This window comes from Giraffa tippelskirchi, chromosome 11 (assembly GCF_054371585.1).
Source record: "Giraffa tippelskirchi isolate mGirTip1 chromosome 11, T2T-mGirTip1v1.2.pri, whole genome shotgun sequence".
NCBI classification, from domain to species: domain Eukaryota; kingdom Metazoa; phylum Chordata; class Mammalia; order Artiodactyla; family Giraffidae; genus Giraffa; species Giraffa tippelskirchi.
This window is the reverse complement of record NC_137285.1, coordinates 113,730,875-113,745,164: the sequence shown is the minus strand read 5'-3', so window position 1 is coordinate 113,745,164 and position 14,290 is coordinate 113,730,875. Positions and strand designations below refer to the sequence as shown.

The window sequence follows — 14,290 nt, the reverse complement described above, 5'->3', positions numbered from 1 at the left end:
CTGGGAGGCTCAACTTTCTTATTACTTGGTGTACGACCCAAGGAGCTTCCCAGTGGATAGATGAGCACTAACGTCACCGGGCTGCAGAAGCAGAGCCGTGAACTGCCATGATCTGGGCCTCACACTTCAGGTCAAAAAGCTGCCTAGAATTAGTAATAGAGGCCAAGCTAATCAGCTTATAATAGAAGCTTGCTTGGGTGGGCTGCCTTTTCCATGTGAAAGAGGAAAAGCTCAAGTAGTTTACCTGAGTTTGAGTCCTGGGCCTCTGTTCAGGAGAGTCACTCAACTTCTTGGACTCTGTTGACTTAAACCATAGAAGGCAGGCAGTTATCTATCCCCCCCCCGCCCCGTTGCTCTAGGACTGTGAGAGAACTCAGGAAAGGTCCTAGAACTGACATGTGGTGTCATGTAGTGACAGAAACTGACATGTGGTGAGTGCTCAACAATTGTTAATTAAATCTAAGTCTTTAAGAGCAGTCATTGAGTGGGAAGCAGTAATTATAAGTCCATTTGAATTTAGAGAATGGAGAGGGTGGAAACCAGGTCCTTGGGAATGCAAACTTAATGGGACATAATCAGAGGATCCCTGCTGCCACTGGATTGATTCTCTGAGGAGAACTGGAAGCTGGCCTTGTTTTCTAATGGTCGCAGAGGGGCTCATATCCCAGTGGGTAGCACAGTTCTGTTCCGGCCCTTCAGGAAGGACGGATGTGGCTGCTTCAGTCTGTTTCAGGAAGGAGATGTGGGTGGGGCAGTGTGCAGTGATAATATGGTGCTGATCAGCCACTGTGTGCATACCCTGTGCTTTGCTTGAAACCATCCAAGAATAGTATAAAACCGCCCTTGAATCTTTGCGAAGCCTATTTTCTTCACGATAAAAGCAAAAATGAAGATTCCTTGGGCAGAAGCAAACAAGGGAGGAAGGATTTGAACTTGGCTTTAGCTGAATTTTGTGATGAAGGTGTGCGTTCCTTGTAGAAAAGACGGCCACGCACTCGAGTGGGCATGTGAGTGGCATATTCAGGATAAAAAAAAACCAGGCCACGTGCCTGGGCAGATTCTTTGTAGGAAAGAACCACGGAGCTGTGATGGGAGATTGCTAAGAATTCTAAGAAATGATGCTGAGAAGTTGAGACTGGAAGAAAATGTTAAGACCCTGTGCATTGTAGAGTGCTGAGCAATATGTGTTAAGCCTCCAAGTTGGTTTGGAATAGGAAGAGATGAAGGTGAGCATGCTTAATGACTCAGAATGAGGCCCACTCTAGAGTGATAATTGTGTCCAAAAGAGAAATCAGTAATTTAAGGACTAGATATTGAAGATGAAATAAGTAATGATGAAAAGGCAATTCCAAGATAGGGAAAGTGGGGCAATAGTGGTTCTACAGATGTAGGTAGGGAAAAGTAGGAGACATTCAATAATTTTTTCAATAAGCAATTAGTAGTCATCTGTGTGAGTGAAGAATACCTGGTATATAGTTGTATCCTGCCTTTGAGGAGCTTATGGTCCAGGGGAGAGAGAGAGAGAGAGATCTTATTTATTCAGAAATTACAGAACTAGGCAGTACAGCCAAGAGCCAAAAGTCTCCTGGGCAGTGGAGGGGTCCCAGGGTCACCCAGAAGCGGCATTCATTCATCCATATAGGTGCTAAGAGCCTGGTAGTCACACAGCTGCCATTCAAGTCTCCCTTAAACTCTAGCTGTGGTGCCAGGTCATGGTTTCCTTTCCTGAGGTTCTTCAGCTTGACAAGAGTTTATGTGGATTTATAGTTCTAAGTCTTTCCCTCTGTAAACCTACTATGCTGAGAAATAAGCTAGCTGATTAGGGCTTGAACCCACTTTTCATCACCCATTCCCTGAGATGACGATGACTATGACTGTAAGACTAGTTTCTAGGTGTGGCTAAGCTGCCCCAGCACCCTCCATCTCCTGAGTGTTCACTAGCTAAGCAGTGTTTGTGGGTTAGAGGATAAATCATTTGCTGTGGAGTCTAGTTCATCTATCAGAGATAGAGGTTGGATTTCTAAAGTTCTACCAATCCACTCTGAGATCTGGCTGTGAGGAAATTGGCCACCTGCTTGAAATTCACAAACCTGAAATCCAGACTTAATCCAAGGGCTTTGTCAGGGAGAAGCTTGCCTCCAGGATTTGTGTTCTAGATCAGGTGCAGATGGGATAAATCCAGCTTATCACTTATAAATAAAGTTTTATTGGAACACAGCTACACCCATTCATTTGCATATGGTCTTGGCTCCCCCCACCCCCCTCCCCCACCAGCTATAGGGGCAGAGTTCAGTAGTTGTGACGGAGGCCATATAGCCTACAGAGCCTAAAATAATTACTCTCCTACCCTTTACTGAAGGCTTGCCAATCCCTATTCTAGATCTTCTCATCCCCATCCCTCATCAAAACACACACACTCCACTGAAAAAAAGGAAAGGCAATGTAACTAACTCCTCTTTTCTCTGACAGGATAAGAGGGTCATCGCCTTCCAGCTGTGGCTCCAGCCCACTGAACATCACAAGTACACCTCCCCCTGATGCCTCTTCTCCAGGAGGCAAGAAGGTAGGGCTGATGACTCTTAGACTAAGGCCCTTCTTCATATAGAGAGCTCTTACCCAAGTTCTGAAATACTGAAAGTGGGAGTATGTAATTGTAATTGTGGTTGCTGAAACAAGTAGGACCCTTTTTTCCTCCTCAAAGTAAATGCATCTGTGTTAGGCGAGGCACAAAGCATACCACTGGACTAGGGAGGCTTGCTGACATCCTTAGGTTTACCCTATGTGAGCAGAGGCAGGCAGAAACAGATCATCGTAAGGATTGGAGAGCTGTTAGTCCATTGCATGGAAGGAGGAATTCAGGAGTTCCCATGAAGGAAGGATTCGCGAGTATGTAAAACTACCTAGTTCTCTGCCAGGAGTCTTCACAGGACTTCACAGGGAGAAAGTATCGTTTAGTTTCTAGTGCAGGCCCTGGAAACAGTGATACCAGCGATGCTTTGGAAGGCAAGTCATGCCTGTGCAGCTGCAGAATACTTAGGGATCTGCCTGGTTTTCTCTGATGGGACAGTGTAAAGTACAAGTAGTTTATCTGTTGCCAGCCCTAAAGAAGAACTGATCAGAAGACTACATTTTAAATAGTCTTAGAAACCAATAATCTGTTTTCATTTTTGGAGCTGAGAATTTGCAAGCCTAGGCCAATGTTAATTGTAAATCATAAATCTATTTATAGTGTCTGATGTTAACATAGGATGTTAGGATGACCAAGAGGCCAGCATCTTGAGACATAAAGTCTTCCTTCCCCTATCTCCCAAAACATAGACAAAGAATTTACCCAGATTGGACTCCTAAGGCACAAACTGGGCATGGGTTTTTAAAACTTGGCTTCTCAGAGGCTCAGGTTACCAGGAGCTGTGGTGCTGCCAGGTAGGGTGGGGCTGGGGAGGGGGCCAGCTGATGAGAAAGATAAGGTCAGGACTCCTGCTTCTACCAGGGTAGCTTTATTTCTGTTTTATGAGGTGTGAGTCTTCCATAAAAATGTTTATTTGGAAAAAGGTTTGAAAGCCATTAATGCAGAAGAGCACATTTGGAAGAGAGACCTGGGTTTGAAGCCTACCTTTGCCATGCACTGGTGTGTGGCCTTGTATAATTTTTTAAGCCCTTGACTTCTCTATAATGAGGCTAATAATAGGCTAGGGCAGCCAGCATCTTTGCACATGAAGTCCTGTTATGAGAGAATATACGTGGAAGTGCCTGGTTGGTAATGAGTATCGCATCCATAGATGAAGTCTGGCCTGGGCACAGCCCTCTCCACTGCTCACAGGCTGAGCTCTTAGCCGTGTTTTGTTACACTGCTAGGTCCTTCTTCCATACTAGATCCACCATCTTAGTGTGGTATCCTTTTCTCTGGGTCTCAATTCAACTTTTAGGCACTTGACTTTCTGGTATTACCAAGAATCCCACTATTCTGTTTTGGAAGGTCATCACTTCAGTGCTTAAATATTACTCAGAGAACTTTCATATACAATCTCTCATTTTATCCTCACAACCTCATAGGTGGCAAAATCCAGGCTACCAAATGGTATACGACTAGCCCAGAATTTAATAAGTATGGCCCCAAACTAAATTCAGGTCTCTTGACTTCTGATTCTTTTCATACCAACAACTGCCAGAGATCTGAAAGTATACTGTACATAACAGAGCCCAAGTATTTCTGAGGCATTTATGGAAAATGTTTCCTTTTCTTTGGGCTTATAAAAGTGGACCTGAGAAGAAATTCTGAATGTATTCTGAGTCAGAAGCAGCAGAACTTATAAGAAGGGCATCTAAACAAGACAGAGTTTAAAAAGACAGCATTAACTAGTATACCAAAGCCACGAGAGTAAAGGTGGCCCCGGGCTTCCAACACTTCCCAGTCACTTTCAAACTTAGGAGGTCCAAAAATGAGTCATTTAGCCTGCCAGTTGTTTTAATTAGGGTCAAGCTAAAACGGTTAGTGAGCCTCAGATTCCAGGAGATTCTGGACATCCAGAGGCACCAAGGCAGGGTCGGATAAGGCCAAAGTTCCCTAAACATCATCTATGGTCTTCTGGTCGGGGTAAGGGAGGGGGGAGTCTTTTCAGGGGTCTGTGTGGTCAAAAGTATTTTCATAACAATGCTAAAAGTTTTTTCTGATTGTGCTGTTATGTGAACTGACAGTGCAAAAGCAATGTTGGATAAAATTGCTGGTGCTTTTGCAAAAAAAATCAAGCCTGTGGCACCAAACTGTACTGACAGTCACCATATTTCACCACCATATACTTGGAATAAAAAAACAATTTAAAAGCCAGTTTCATTTAAGAATATCCTTAATAAAGCAGTAAAATAATTTTATAAAATCCTTGAGTAAATCTTTTTAATAGTTACAGAATGTTATATATGCTTAAAGCACTTATGCTGCACACAAAGTATGATGGTTGTCTCAAGAAAAAGCACTAGTGCAACGGTTTAAGTTTTAAACTGAACCAATCACTTTTTTCATAGGACACCATTTTTACTATTGCAAACTATGGTTTTTAAGACGGGTATTTAGCATACATCTTCTTGAAAATGAGTGAACCTGCAACTTCAAGGAAAAACAACTGACATGTGGTAACATTTTAGCTTTCAAGCAAAAGTTAGAATTTGGGGAAAAACTTGTATCTGCTGCTTTGAGCTCGACTGCTTGCCAAAACTTAAGATATTTCTGATCATAGGTAATATTAACAGTGGTGATGTTTTAACGTTATACAATGAAGTGTGTCAACATTTGGAAGATCTGCATAACTCAGTAAACCAGTATTTTCCAAATGACCAATATAAGATATTTCAGAATTGTGCGAAGGTGAAAAAGATCCATCCTAAATACCAATATACACCAATGGATTTTTACAGAGTACCAAAATTTAATTCAGATTCCACATTATGCCTTATCTTTAAGAAACCTCCACCTGCTGAGTTCTGATGTAATATCAAAGAAGAATACCACGGTTATTTGAAAAAACCATTAAAGTACCTCCCTTTTCCAACTGCCTGTTTATGAGGTCAGATTTTCTTCAGATATGTACTTCAGAAAGCATATCTAAACAGACTGAGTCGAGAAGCAAGTGAGAATCCAATTAAATTGTTAAGCTAGACATTCAACTTGCTATATATATAAATATATTTATATATATATACTTCCAACTTTTTGTTTTATTTTGGAAAATAGTTTTTTCATTAAAATGCTATTCATTTTCATGTGTAATAAGTTTATTATAACTTCTGGTGGTTTTAACTTCAGATATAGTAATACTGATAAATATAGCCTATATAAACAAAAGTTCTTTGGAGTCCTTAATCGTTTTTAGAGTGTCAAGTTTTTCAACACTTTTTCAGAAAGTTGAACTGTGGAGATAAAGTTGTAATGCCATCTACTGGCAAGGCCTGAAATCACTGCCTCTCCTGAAATCTAGCTGCTACCAAACTGTTTCACCCACATCCAGATACTTCTCAGAGGTGCTTTTCTGTGAGAATCGGTCATGGGAGGTTGAAGGGGGTAGACAGTTGAGGGAAGAGAGTTCTGCTACTGAGGAGTGGTAATAATATTCAGTATTTCTCAGTAGCCTCTCTCAGAGCTTAAACCACTGGTTACTGATGTTGGCCCCTGTGGGACAACTAATGATGATCTACTTCTAGTGTTTTGTTGTTCATTTGTGACTCCTCAGAGCTGTGTCTCTTCCCAGTATAACAACCCTTTCTTACTGATTCTTCAGCAGCATCTGTTGCTATAAGGAATCTTACTCCCTTACAGGGGAGGAGCCCTGCCCACCTGAGTTCATTGAGATTTAGTCCTTGGCCTTAGAGAAACATGTGAACAGCATGATCCAAGGTAATAAGTGCTCTAGGAATTTTATTCAGCCTTTAAATTGCTTGTGTGGGCTGAATCAAGTAAAGAGAATACTAGTTTGGGGGAGAGGTTTTCTCCTTACTGTGACCATTCCTAACAGTCTCTGGTATGAAATCATCCAATAAGAAACCGAAGCCACCTGAAGCTTTTTCTCCTCACCTTCCTCTTTTCAACACAATTCATTTTCTTGGTGACACTGCGTAAAATACCGATTGAAACTGTTGATGACATGAAAACTTCACTTTTGTTTGTAGATTTTAAATGGAGGGACTCCAGACATTCCTTCCAGTGGCCTACTACCAGGGCAGGCTCAGGAGAACGCAGGTTATCCATATTCTGATAGTTCTTCTATTCTTGGTAAGTAGCATTATTATTTCTATTGCAGTGAACTTGCAAAACATCTGGCATGACGTCAGTTTTAAGAACTGAATGTACAAATCAGTTCTAGGTATACTTGTTAAGAACAAAGTAAAGGTTTAAAATTTATTTAAATCTTGACTTCAAAGTTTAATGGTTGGGTTCTGGTGGGGGTCCAGGCATGTCTCTGGAATTCAAGAGGGGTTTCCGGCAGCCTGGACACAGGCTTTCTCCCAATGTGTGGAACATAATCTCTTCAGAGGGAGCTCATGGAGGTTCAGACAGAACCTCTAAAAGGGTGATCAAAAAGCATTTTAGAGGGTATTGAAAGTCACTAAGCAATGAAGAGTTTGCTTCTCCCACACTACCCATCTTTTTCTCTACTTCTATTTCTAGATCTTTTTCCCCTAATCTCTGAAAGTGAAAGTCAGTCAGTCATGTTCAACTCTTTGTGCCCCCATGGACTATACAGTCCATGGAATTCTCCAGGCCAGAATACTGGAGTGGGTAGCCTTTCCCTTCTCTAGGGGATCTTCCCAACCCAGGGATCAAACTTAGGTCTCCTGCATTGCAGGCAGATTCTTTACCAGCTGAGTCACAAGGGAAGCCCAGGAATACTGGAGTGGGTAGCCTATCCCTTCTGCAGTGGATCTTCCTGACCCAGGAATGGAACCAGGGCCTCCTGCACGGTTTTCCTTCTATAATTCCCTCCTTATAACTGGTTATATCAGAATATTAAAATGAGGTCAACTCATACTTTTAATCTTTATTGAATTTTAAGTAGTTCCTTCTTAAAAAGTTGGGTCTTCCATCTGAAAAACATGAATATTAAAAAAAAAAAATGGCAAAGCAGCTTTCTTGCCCTACTGTTTTAACTTTGTTAAAATGTACTTAGGAACTGTTTACTAAAGTTAACCATGCTTTGGTATCACTCACCAGTCTTTATCTCCTCCCACAGGTGAAAACCCTCACATAGGCATAGACATGATAGACAACGATCAAGGCTCAAGTAGTCCCAGTAATGATGAAGCAGCAATGGCTGTCATAATGAGCCTCTTGGAAGCAGATGCTGGGCTTGGTGGCCCTGTTGACTTTAGCGACTTGCCATGGCCGCTGTAAACACTATATGTTGCTTTGGCAACAGCTACAGTATCAAAGTGCATTACTGATGGAGTTATACAGTCTGTGAAGCTTACTGGATAAGGAGAGAACAGCTTTTATGTACTGTCTTCATAAAAGCCATCTCAGAGCCATTGATACAAGTCAATCTTAACTATGTGTAACTTCAGAAAAAGTGGAACTAAAGCCTGCTCCAGTGTTTCCTCATCATTGATTATTGGGCTAGCTGTGGATAGCTTGCATTAATTGTATATTTTGGATTCTGTTTGTGTTGAATTTTTTAATCATTGTGCACAGAAGCATCATTGGTAGCTTTTATATGCAAATGGTCATTTCAGATGTATGGTGTTTTTACACTACAAAGAAGTTCCCCATGTGGATATTTCTTATACTAATTGTATCATAAAACCGTTTATTCTTCCTTGTAAGAATCCTTTACTATAAATATGGGTTAAAGTATAATGTATTAGTTAAATATTTTTAATAAATGTTTCCCTTGTTCTATAAATATTGCTCACATTTCAAATAATTAAGGAAAAAAATGCTATAGGGCTAGATCATTGATTTTCCATGGTGAGTGTTTATGGATGATCCATACCAAAAACATTTACAGTGCCTTTCTGGTCTTCATAAAAATTCTAGGACATACATAATTTTCCTGTGTCACTTGTTTAGCTGTACTGTAATTTTAGTTGCTGTGAGAACAAAGATATTACTGCTTAAACACAAACTTCAAGTCCTCTGAAATTACAAACTCAAGATTAGAACAAACTGGCTCCTCTAATACAACTCCTCTCTACTACCAGTTGTATGGCTTCAAACATTACGTGACCCCAGACTGAAAGCATATTGAACTGAGTCACAGAATATTAAAAAACAGAAACACATGCATGAACAATTTGCTAGGCAGAACAGCATGGTATACTGAAGAAAGAAAGCACCGAACCAGTATCATCAGAATTTGGCTCTGAAACTTAAGGTTAACTATAGAACCTAGTTAAAGTATTTTATCTTCGTATCAGGTTGCACTAGAAAATATTCCTTTTTCAGTTCTAATGTTTTGTATTTATATTTTATAGTTGTTGGTGGAGAATATAAGTGCCTCATCACACATATATCAAACTGGAGTTCCTTGAGCTACTTCCTGGTTTCTAATTATTACTGACACCAATAAAACAGGAAATCTGCAAAATACGAGACTGAAAATCTGGTCAAGATAGTTATAAAGATCAGAAACATTAAAACAATGGAATTTTATTTTGATGAAAAACGAGTTTACAATCATTTAGTAAATGAAGAGCAAACACTTCATTTTCCTATCCCATAACTTTCAAAAAAAATCATTAGTAAATAAATATCTGTGAACAAATTAAGTAAGGATAAGGCAGACCGGATAATAACCCACCTCTGATGTTCACATTCCCTGCATGTGACTCACTTGAAAAGGATGAAAACGGCACTGAGATAACTGATAAGATATGGTTGAATCTCATCCTCATCATTCAAATAAGCCCAGTGATACTCATTTTTGCTCATCATGGGCAGTGAACTATACACATTTTACTGAAGGAATACTTTGATAGAAGCACTTATTTAAATTACATTGTGCATCACAACTATAAAAATGGCTTGAACAGTTCCACTTAACCACCATTTATAAAGTGCAACTATATAATATTCTACATTTTATCTGGGGTGTGATGAATATCAATCTAGACAAAGTACCCCAGCTGCCAATTTCCACCACTTCTGAAAAGATCTAGACGTGTGAAAAAGGACTGTCCCCCATACAAAGAACCAATTTCACAAACCTACTGGTAAACAAATACATTTATAACTGGAACCTCAAGATGCTAGAGTTGTACTCATTTAAAAAACCATTCAGCTACCTTTGGTCTTAAAAACGCCTACACTGCAATATCCTAACATCGTTCTGTGAATCTCACAATGAAGAGAGTGGCCTTGCAGTGCAGGATGAGGAGAGTGCAGTGTCACTGTGAAGAGTAGCATGCTATGGTTTCAAGGAACATCACCGTCACAGCATCGGATTCTGTGCGTCAGGATCGAGGTCATTGTTGCCAGAAGGGGGATGGATGGGTAGAATATCCAGCTCATCCACTTGCGGAGTTGGATGCATGACTACCAGCTGGTCCTGGGGAATGTCTGCGGCAGCGGCGGCAAGGTTGGTGATAGATTTACTCTTCACACACTGAAAGTCTACATGCCGGCTCTTTCCTTCTTCCTTCTCCCAAGACATTCGAATAAAGGGTCTTTGGACATAGTTGTAAATCACTTCGGGGCGGCCCCCAGGCCTTTTCTTTACTTTTTCTTTGTAGGTAGGATAACCTGAAGGAGAGAGAGGTTTTAAAAACAGGATGTGCATGCATACATCTATGTGCGCGTGCGCGCACACACACACACATACACACACACACACAGGTCCCCACATTCCTCATTCAATTTAACCTAAAGAGGGTTACTATAGTTCTTGAACAAACATAGATTAAAACAAAGAAGGAAACCAATATTCTCTTTGGTCATTAGTTCAACAGCAAGAAATTGAAATCCTACTGATAGAATTCACAAAACCTCCCACCAACCACCAGAAAAATTTTCAGAGAGCATGGTGGGGCTGGGTCCCTAATACAATGGGAGGTAATCTAGTGCATCATGGGCTCTGGTTGTGCACCCTTGGTATCCCTTCACACAATTATTTGGCCTCAGGGCCTGCAATTTACTGCCATATAAGCCTTTCTACATTCTTTAAACCTAAATCTCATCTTTACATCATTTTGGGTGTTTTTTTTTTCACTGTTCAAGTGGTGAGAAGCTGTAGTGATCTCCAGCTTCACTGGTTCCAGGGATTTTTTTCTGTCTAGGTCAGCAAAGCCAATATTTTAACCTCTATATCATTTGAATGTTACTACTCTGAACAATCAAGTTCATTCAGACTGGCAATTCCAAAGTAGCTCCAAAAAAAAAAGTTGCCTGCCATTTCAGTAAACAGAAATGTTGTGGCCATTAAACCATCAGCCCCTGCAGCCCACCTCCGACCCAAGGGTGCCCCTAAGGGGAATTCAGGGTGGAAAAATAGCCCTAGATAGTTAAGATGTGTATCAAAGGAATAATTTCAAGCCCAGTCTCCTGCATTGCCCCAAAGGTAGAGAGGCACTAAAATCAATACTTGAGATGTCTGCTTTTTGTGATTAGCTATAATCTTTTGATCATTTTTTTCTCTTCTCCCAGCAAAAACTCCTACATATCCCAGCTCCTCCCTTACCTCCTTGGAACAGTTTCTCAGGGCTATCTGAGAGGCCATATCCAAGGCTATAGTTGACAGTAAGGCCACTAAATAAAACATAATTCTCAACTTCCAGGTTGTGCAACATTTTATTTTTTTCAGTAGACACAGCTTTCCCTGGTAATTATACATCTTCCTTCTCTTAGATCATGATCACTGAAGAGTAACAACTGGTAACAACCATCCCAGTCTTGGGAACATTTCAGTCATTTACCAGTATGGCAGTTTCTCTAAAGATATACTTTCCTTATTTGCTATCACTTTCCTACCAGCATGAATTGCTAGTTTACACCAAGTACTGGCAAACATGTTCTATAAAGGGCCAGGCAGTAAATACTTCAGGCATGTGGGCCATATGGTCTTTATCACACCTATTCAATTATGTCATAATAATATGAAATCAGCCACAGACAATACATAAATTAATGAATATGTCTATGTTACAAGAAAACTTGATTTATAAAAAAACAGGTAGTGGGCTGCATTTGGCCTATGGGCCACAGTTAAAATCAGAAGAAAAAAAAAAAACCACACACAGGCCTCCTCATGTAGTAGGGGTTCAATTAAGGATTCCTGCATAGGAGGATGTTATGCAGGCATCACTGGCAGCTAGTATATTTAGCCATGTGTGGAGTGTGTGTGTGTGTGTGTGTGGTTGAGGTGAGGGAGGCACAGGGGCAAGCAGGACTAAACACCTTCTAAACACCTTCTATAGAATGTCTTCTTCATTTCATACTTCCAATTACCATCTGAAGGGCAACTCTAGAGGTCAGAAAGGTTTCCATCTCTATTCCCTTGTCCCTGATTGTTCCAGGACTATTAGAAAGTCCTTAAATTCCCATCTCATTGTATTCCAATCTCTTCTCCACACTGAATCACCACTCTTAACACAAGTATGATCATATTATATCCTTACTTTAAACTACCAATGGTTTCCTCACGCTTAAAGGGGAAGGTCCATACTCCTTAGACACAGTGTATCAGGCTTTTTCTAAACAGAGTTCCAACCCACTTGTTATCAGTTCAAATAACTCTAGGGGCCTGCTAAAGTAATTCCCCCTCCAGTTACAGTCTCTTTAGCTTTGCAACCAAGCAGCTAAAACTCACTGTTTGCAAAATGACGGAAGAGGACATATACTGGTGAAGCTAATGTGCCCTCTTTTTAAACCCCAAATTTCCTCCCCTCCCCTTCCTGCAAAGACCTCGTTTCTGGTCATTCTTCCCTGCATGTCTTAGGAGTCCCTCATCATCATCTCCAACAGCTCACCTGATCACGATCTGAACACCGTAATCTTTGTTATCACCATCACAAACATAGAAAGTACTATGTGCTAGGCCCTATTTAAAGTGTTCTTCATGGATTAACTCATTCTACACTCATACTAACCCTATAAAGTACTTATTAATACTCTCATTTTAGATGAGAAATCAAAGTCAAAGAGAAGTAAAGGTCATACAACTATTAAATCATAGGTTTTGAACACAAGCAATCCGGCTCCAGAATCTTTACTCATTACCCTAGGCTATGATATGCCAAGGAAGATATTTTGTTTTTAGTACTGCTGCTGCTACTGCTAAGTCGCTTCAGTCGTGTCCGACTCTGTGCGACCCCATAGATGGCAGCCCACCAGGCTCCGCCGTCCCTGGGATTCTCCAGGTAAGAATACTGCAGTGGATTGCCATTTCCTTCTCCAGTGCATGAAAGGGAAAAGTCAAAGTGAAATCACTCAATCGAGTCCGACTCTTAGCGACCCCATGGACTGTTTTTAGTAAGCGCACTTTAAAATAAAAGAAGGATCTGAGGTAGCATTTGTAAACATTCATTTAAATCACAAAGTAAAAAGCAATCTAAAAAGTTTGCATTTAAGTAAGATGAAGTACATGGGCATTCAATTCAATTTGAAAATAAGCTCACTATTATCCTACCTTAAGACACTAGTAAGCTATAGTAATCGTGATCACAGCCCAATAGAACTAAAATCTAATACTTTTCGAATATTCATGTAAAAAGAGTGGTGCTGGTGGTTAGTTGCTAAGTCGTGTCCGACTCTTGCGACCCATGGACTGTAGCCCGCTGGGCTCCTCTGACCATAGGATTTTCCAGGTAAAATCTTGGAAAATTAGTGACTAAACCACCACCACCAGTTTTTACATGAATTTTCAAAGAAGTACTAGATTTTAGTTCTGTTGGGCTATTATCACAATTACTATTAGGCAAAGAGTCCTGTCAGCCTTACAGGCATATACACACGTGTGCCAAACACACTACATGGGCTTAGTAAAAAAATGCATTAAGTAGAGTGATGGCATAAAAGACAAATTCATATCTCTATATTGCTAGAGAATCTTATAGAATAAATACTAATTTTTAAGGGCCTTCTATTTCTCTTCTCAGATAAAGAAAGCTGACTTTTGTTATTTATGTGTTTACTGCATGAGCATTCAGTAATCATTTGTCTGAAATTTTCTCAAAATATTCAAAATATAATCTCAATGAGATCCAGCTTTTAAACCTTGCTGGTTCCAAAAGATAATTAGAAAAAAAGAAAAGTGAAAATGTCTTACCTTCTATTCCCAGTCTAATCTTCTTAAGACCCCTCTCCTTCAAAACTGATTTGGCCACATCTCTGTTTTCAATGTACTTGAAAAATCTATATAATTTTGTGCTATAAATAACTGGAAACAAAGAGACAAAAATATTTTCTTATTAAAATCCAAGTACTTAGAGATGACTCAAGCCTATTTATCTTGATCATCAAAGGGGCCTGACAACCTTAAAAGCCCAAATAATGGATGCAGTGATGCCAAAGGATGACTAGCCAACATGACAGGATAATTCAGTACAGTTAATATAGAAGCAAATGTCTACATAAGATGAAACAAGAAAAGCTTTAATAACCAATCAGGTAACCCAATCCACAGGAAGACTCTCCTTCTGAAAGATATATCATACACAGACTTACTGGAATGGGGTCTGCCCCAATTTCTTCAAATAAAGAGAATTAAAAAAAGGTATCAGTATCACATCACTATCAAGCAGGCAAAGTAAAAGACTTTGCTAGGATGCCTACAAGGCCTCATCTGGAGGGGAAAAAACTGCCTTGTCAGAA

At 40.1% G+C, this 14,290-nt stretch overlaps 2 protein-coding genes across 39 annotated transcripts in view; one reads left to right on the top strand and one right to left on the bottom strand.

Moving 5' to 3' along the window:
* Positions 1-8,387, top strand: part of BMAL1 (basic helix-loop-helix ARNT like 1) — a 107,087-nt gene extending 98,700 nt beyond the window's left edge. For all 27 annotated transcript variants that reach the window (XR_014069668.1, XR_014069669.1, XR_014069670.1 and 24 more), the window contains 3 exons: positions 2,470-2,563; positions 6,658-6,760; positions 7,719-8,387. Coding sequence is in view for 23 of the 27 variants with exons in the window: in XM_081545098.1 (XP_081401224.1) it covers positions 2,470-2,563; positions 6,658-6,760; positions 7,719-7,879 (358 nt within the window). In the remaining 4 variants the exon portion in view is untranslated. The remainder of the gene's footprint in view (positions 1-2,469; positions 2,564-6,657; positions 6,761-7,718) is intronic.
* A 726-nt stretch (positions 8,388-9,113) lies between these two features.
* BTBD10 (BTB domain containing 10) overlaps positions 9,114-14,290 on the bottom strand; it is a 77,559-nt gene continuing 72,382 nt past the window's right edge. For all 12 annotated transcript variants that reach the window (XM_081545138.1, XM_081545145.1, XM_081545137.1 and 9 more), the window contains 2 exons: positions 13,746-13,856; positions 9,114-10,225 (listed from right to left, as the gene is read on the bottom strand). In XM_081545138.1, the coding sequence (XP_081401264.1) occupies positions 9,915-10,225; positions 13,746-13,856 (422 nt within the window). In that variant the 3' untranslated portion in view covers positions 9,114-9,914. The remainder of the gene's footprint in view (positions 10,226-13,745; positions 13,857-14,290) is intronic.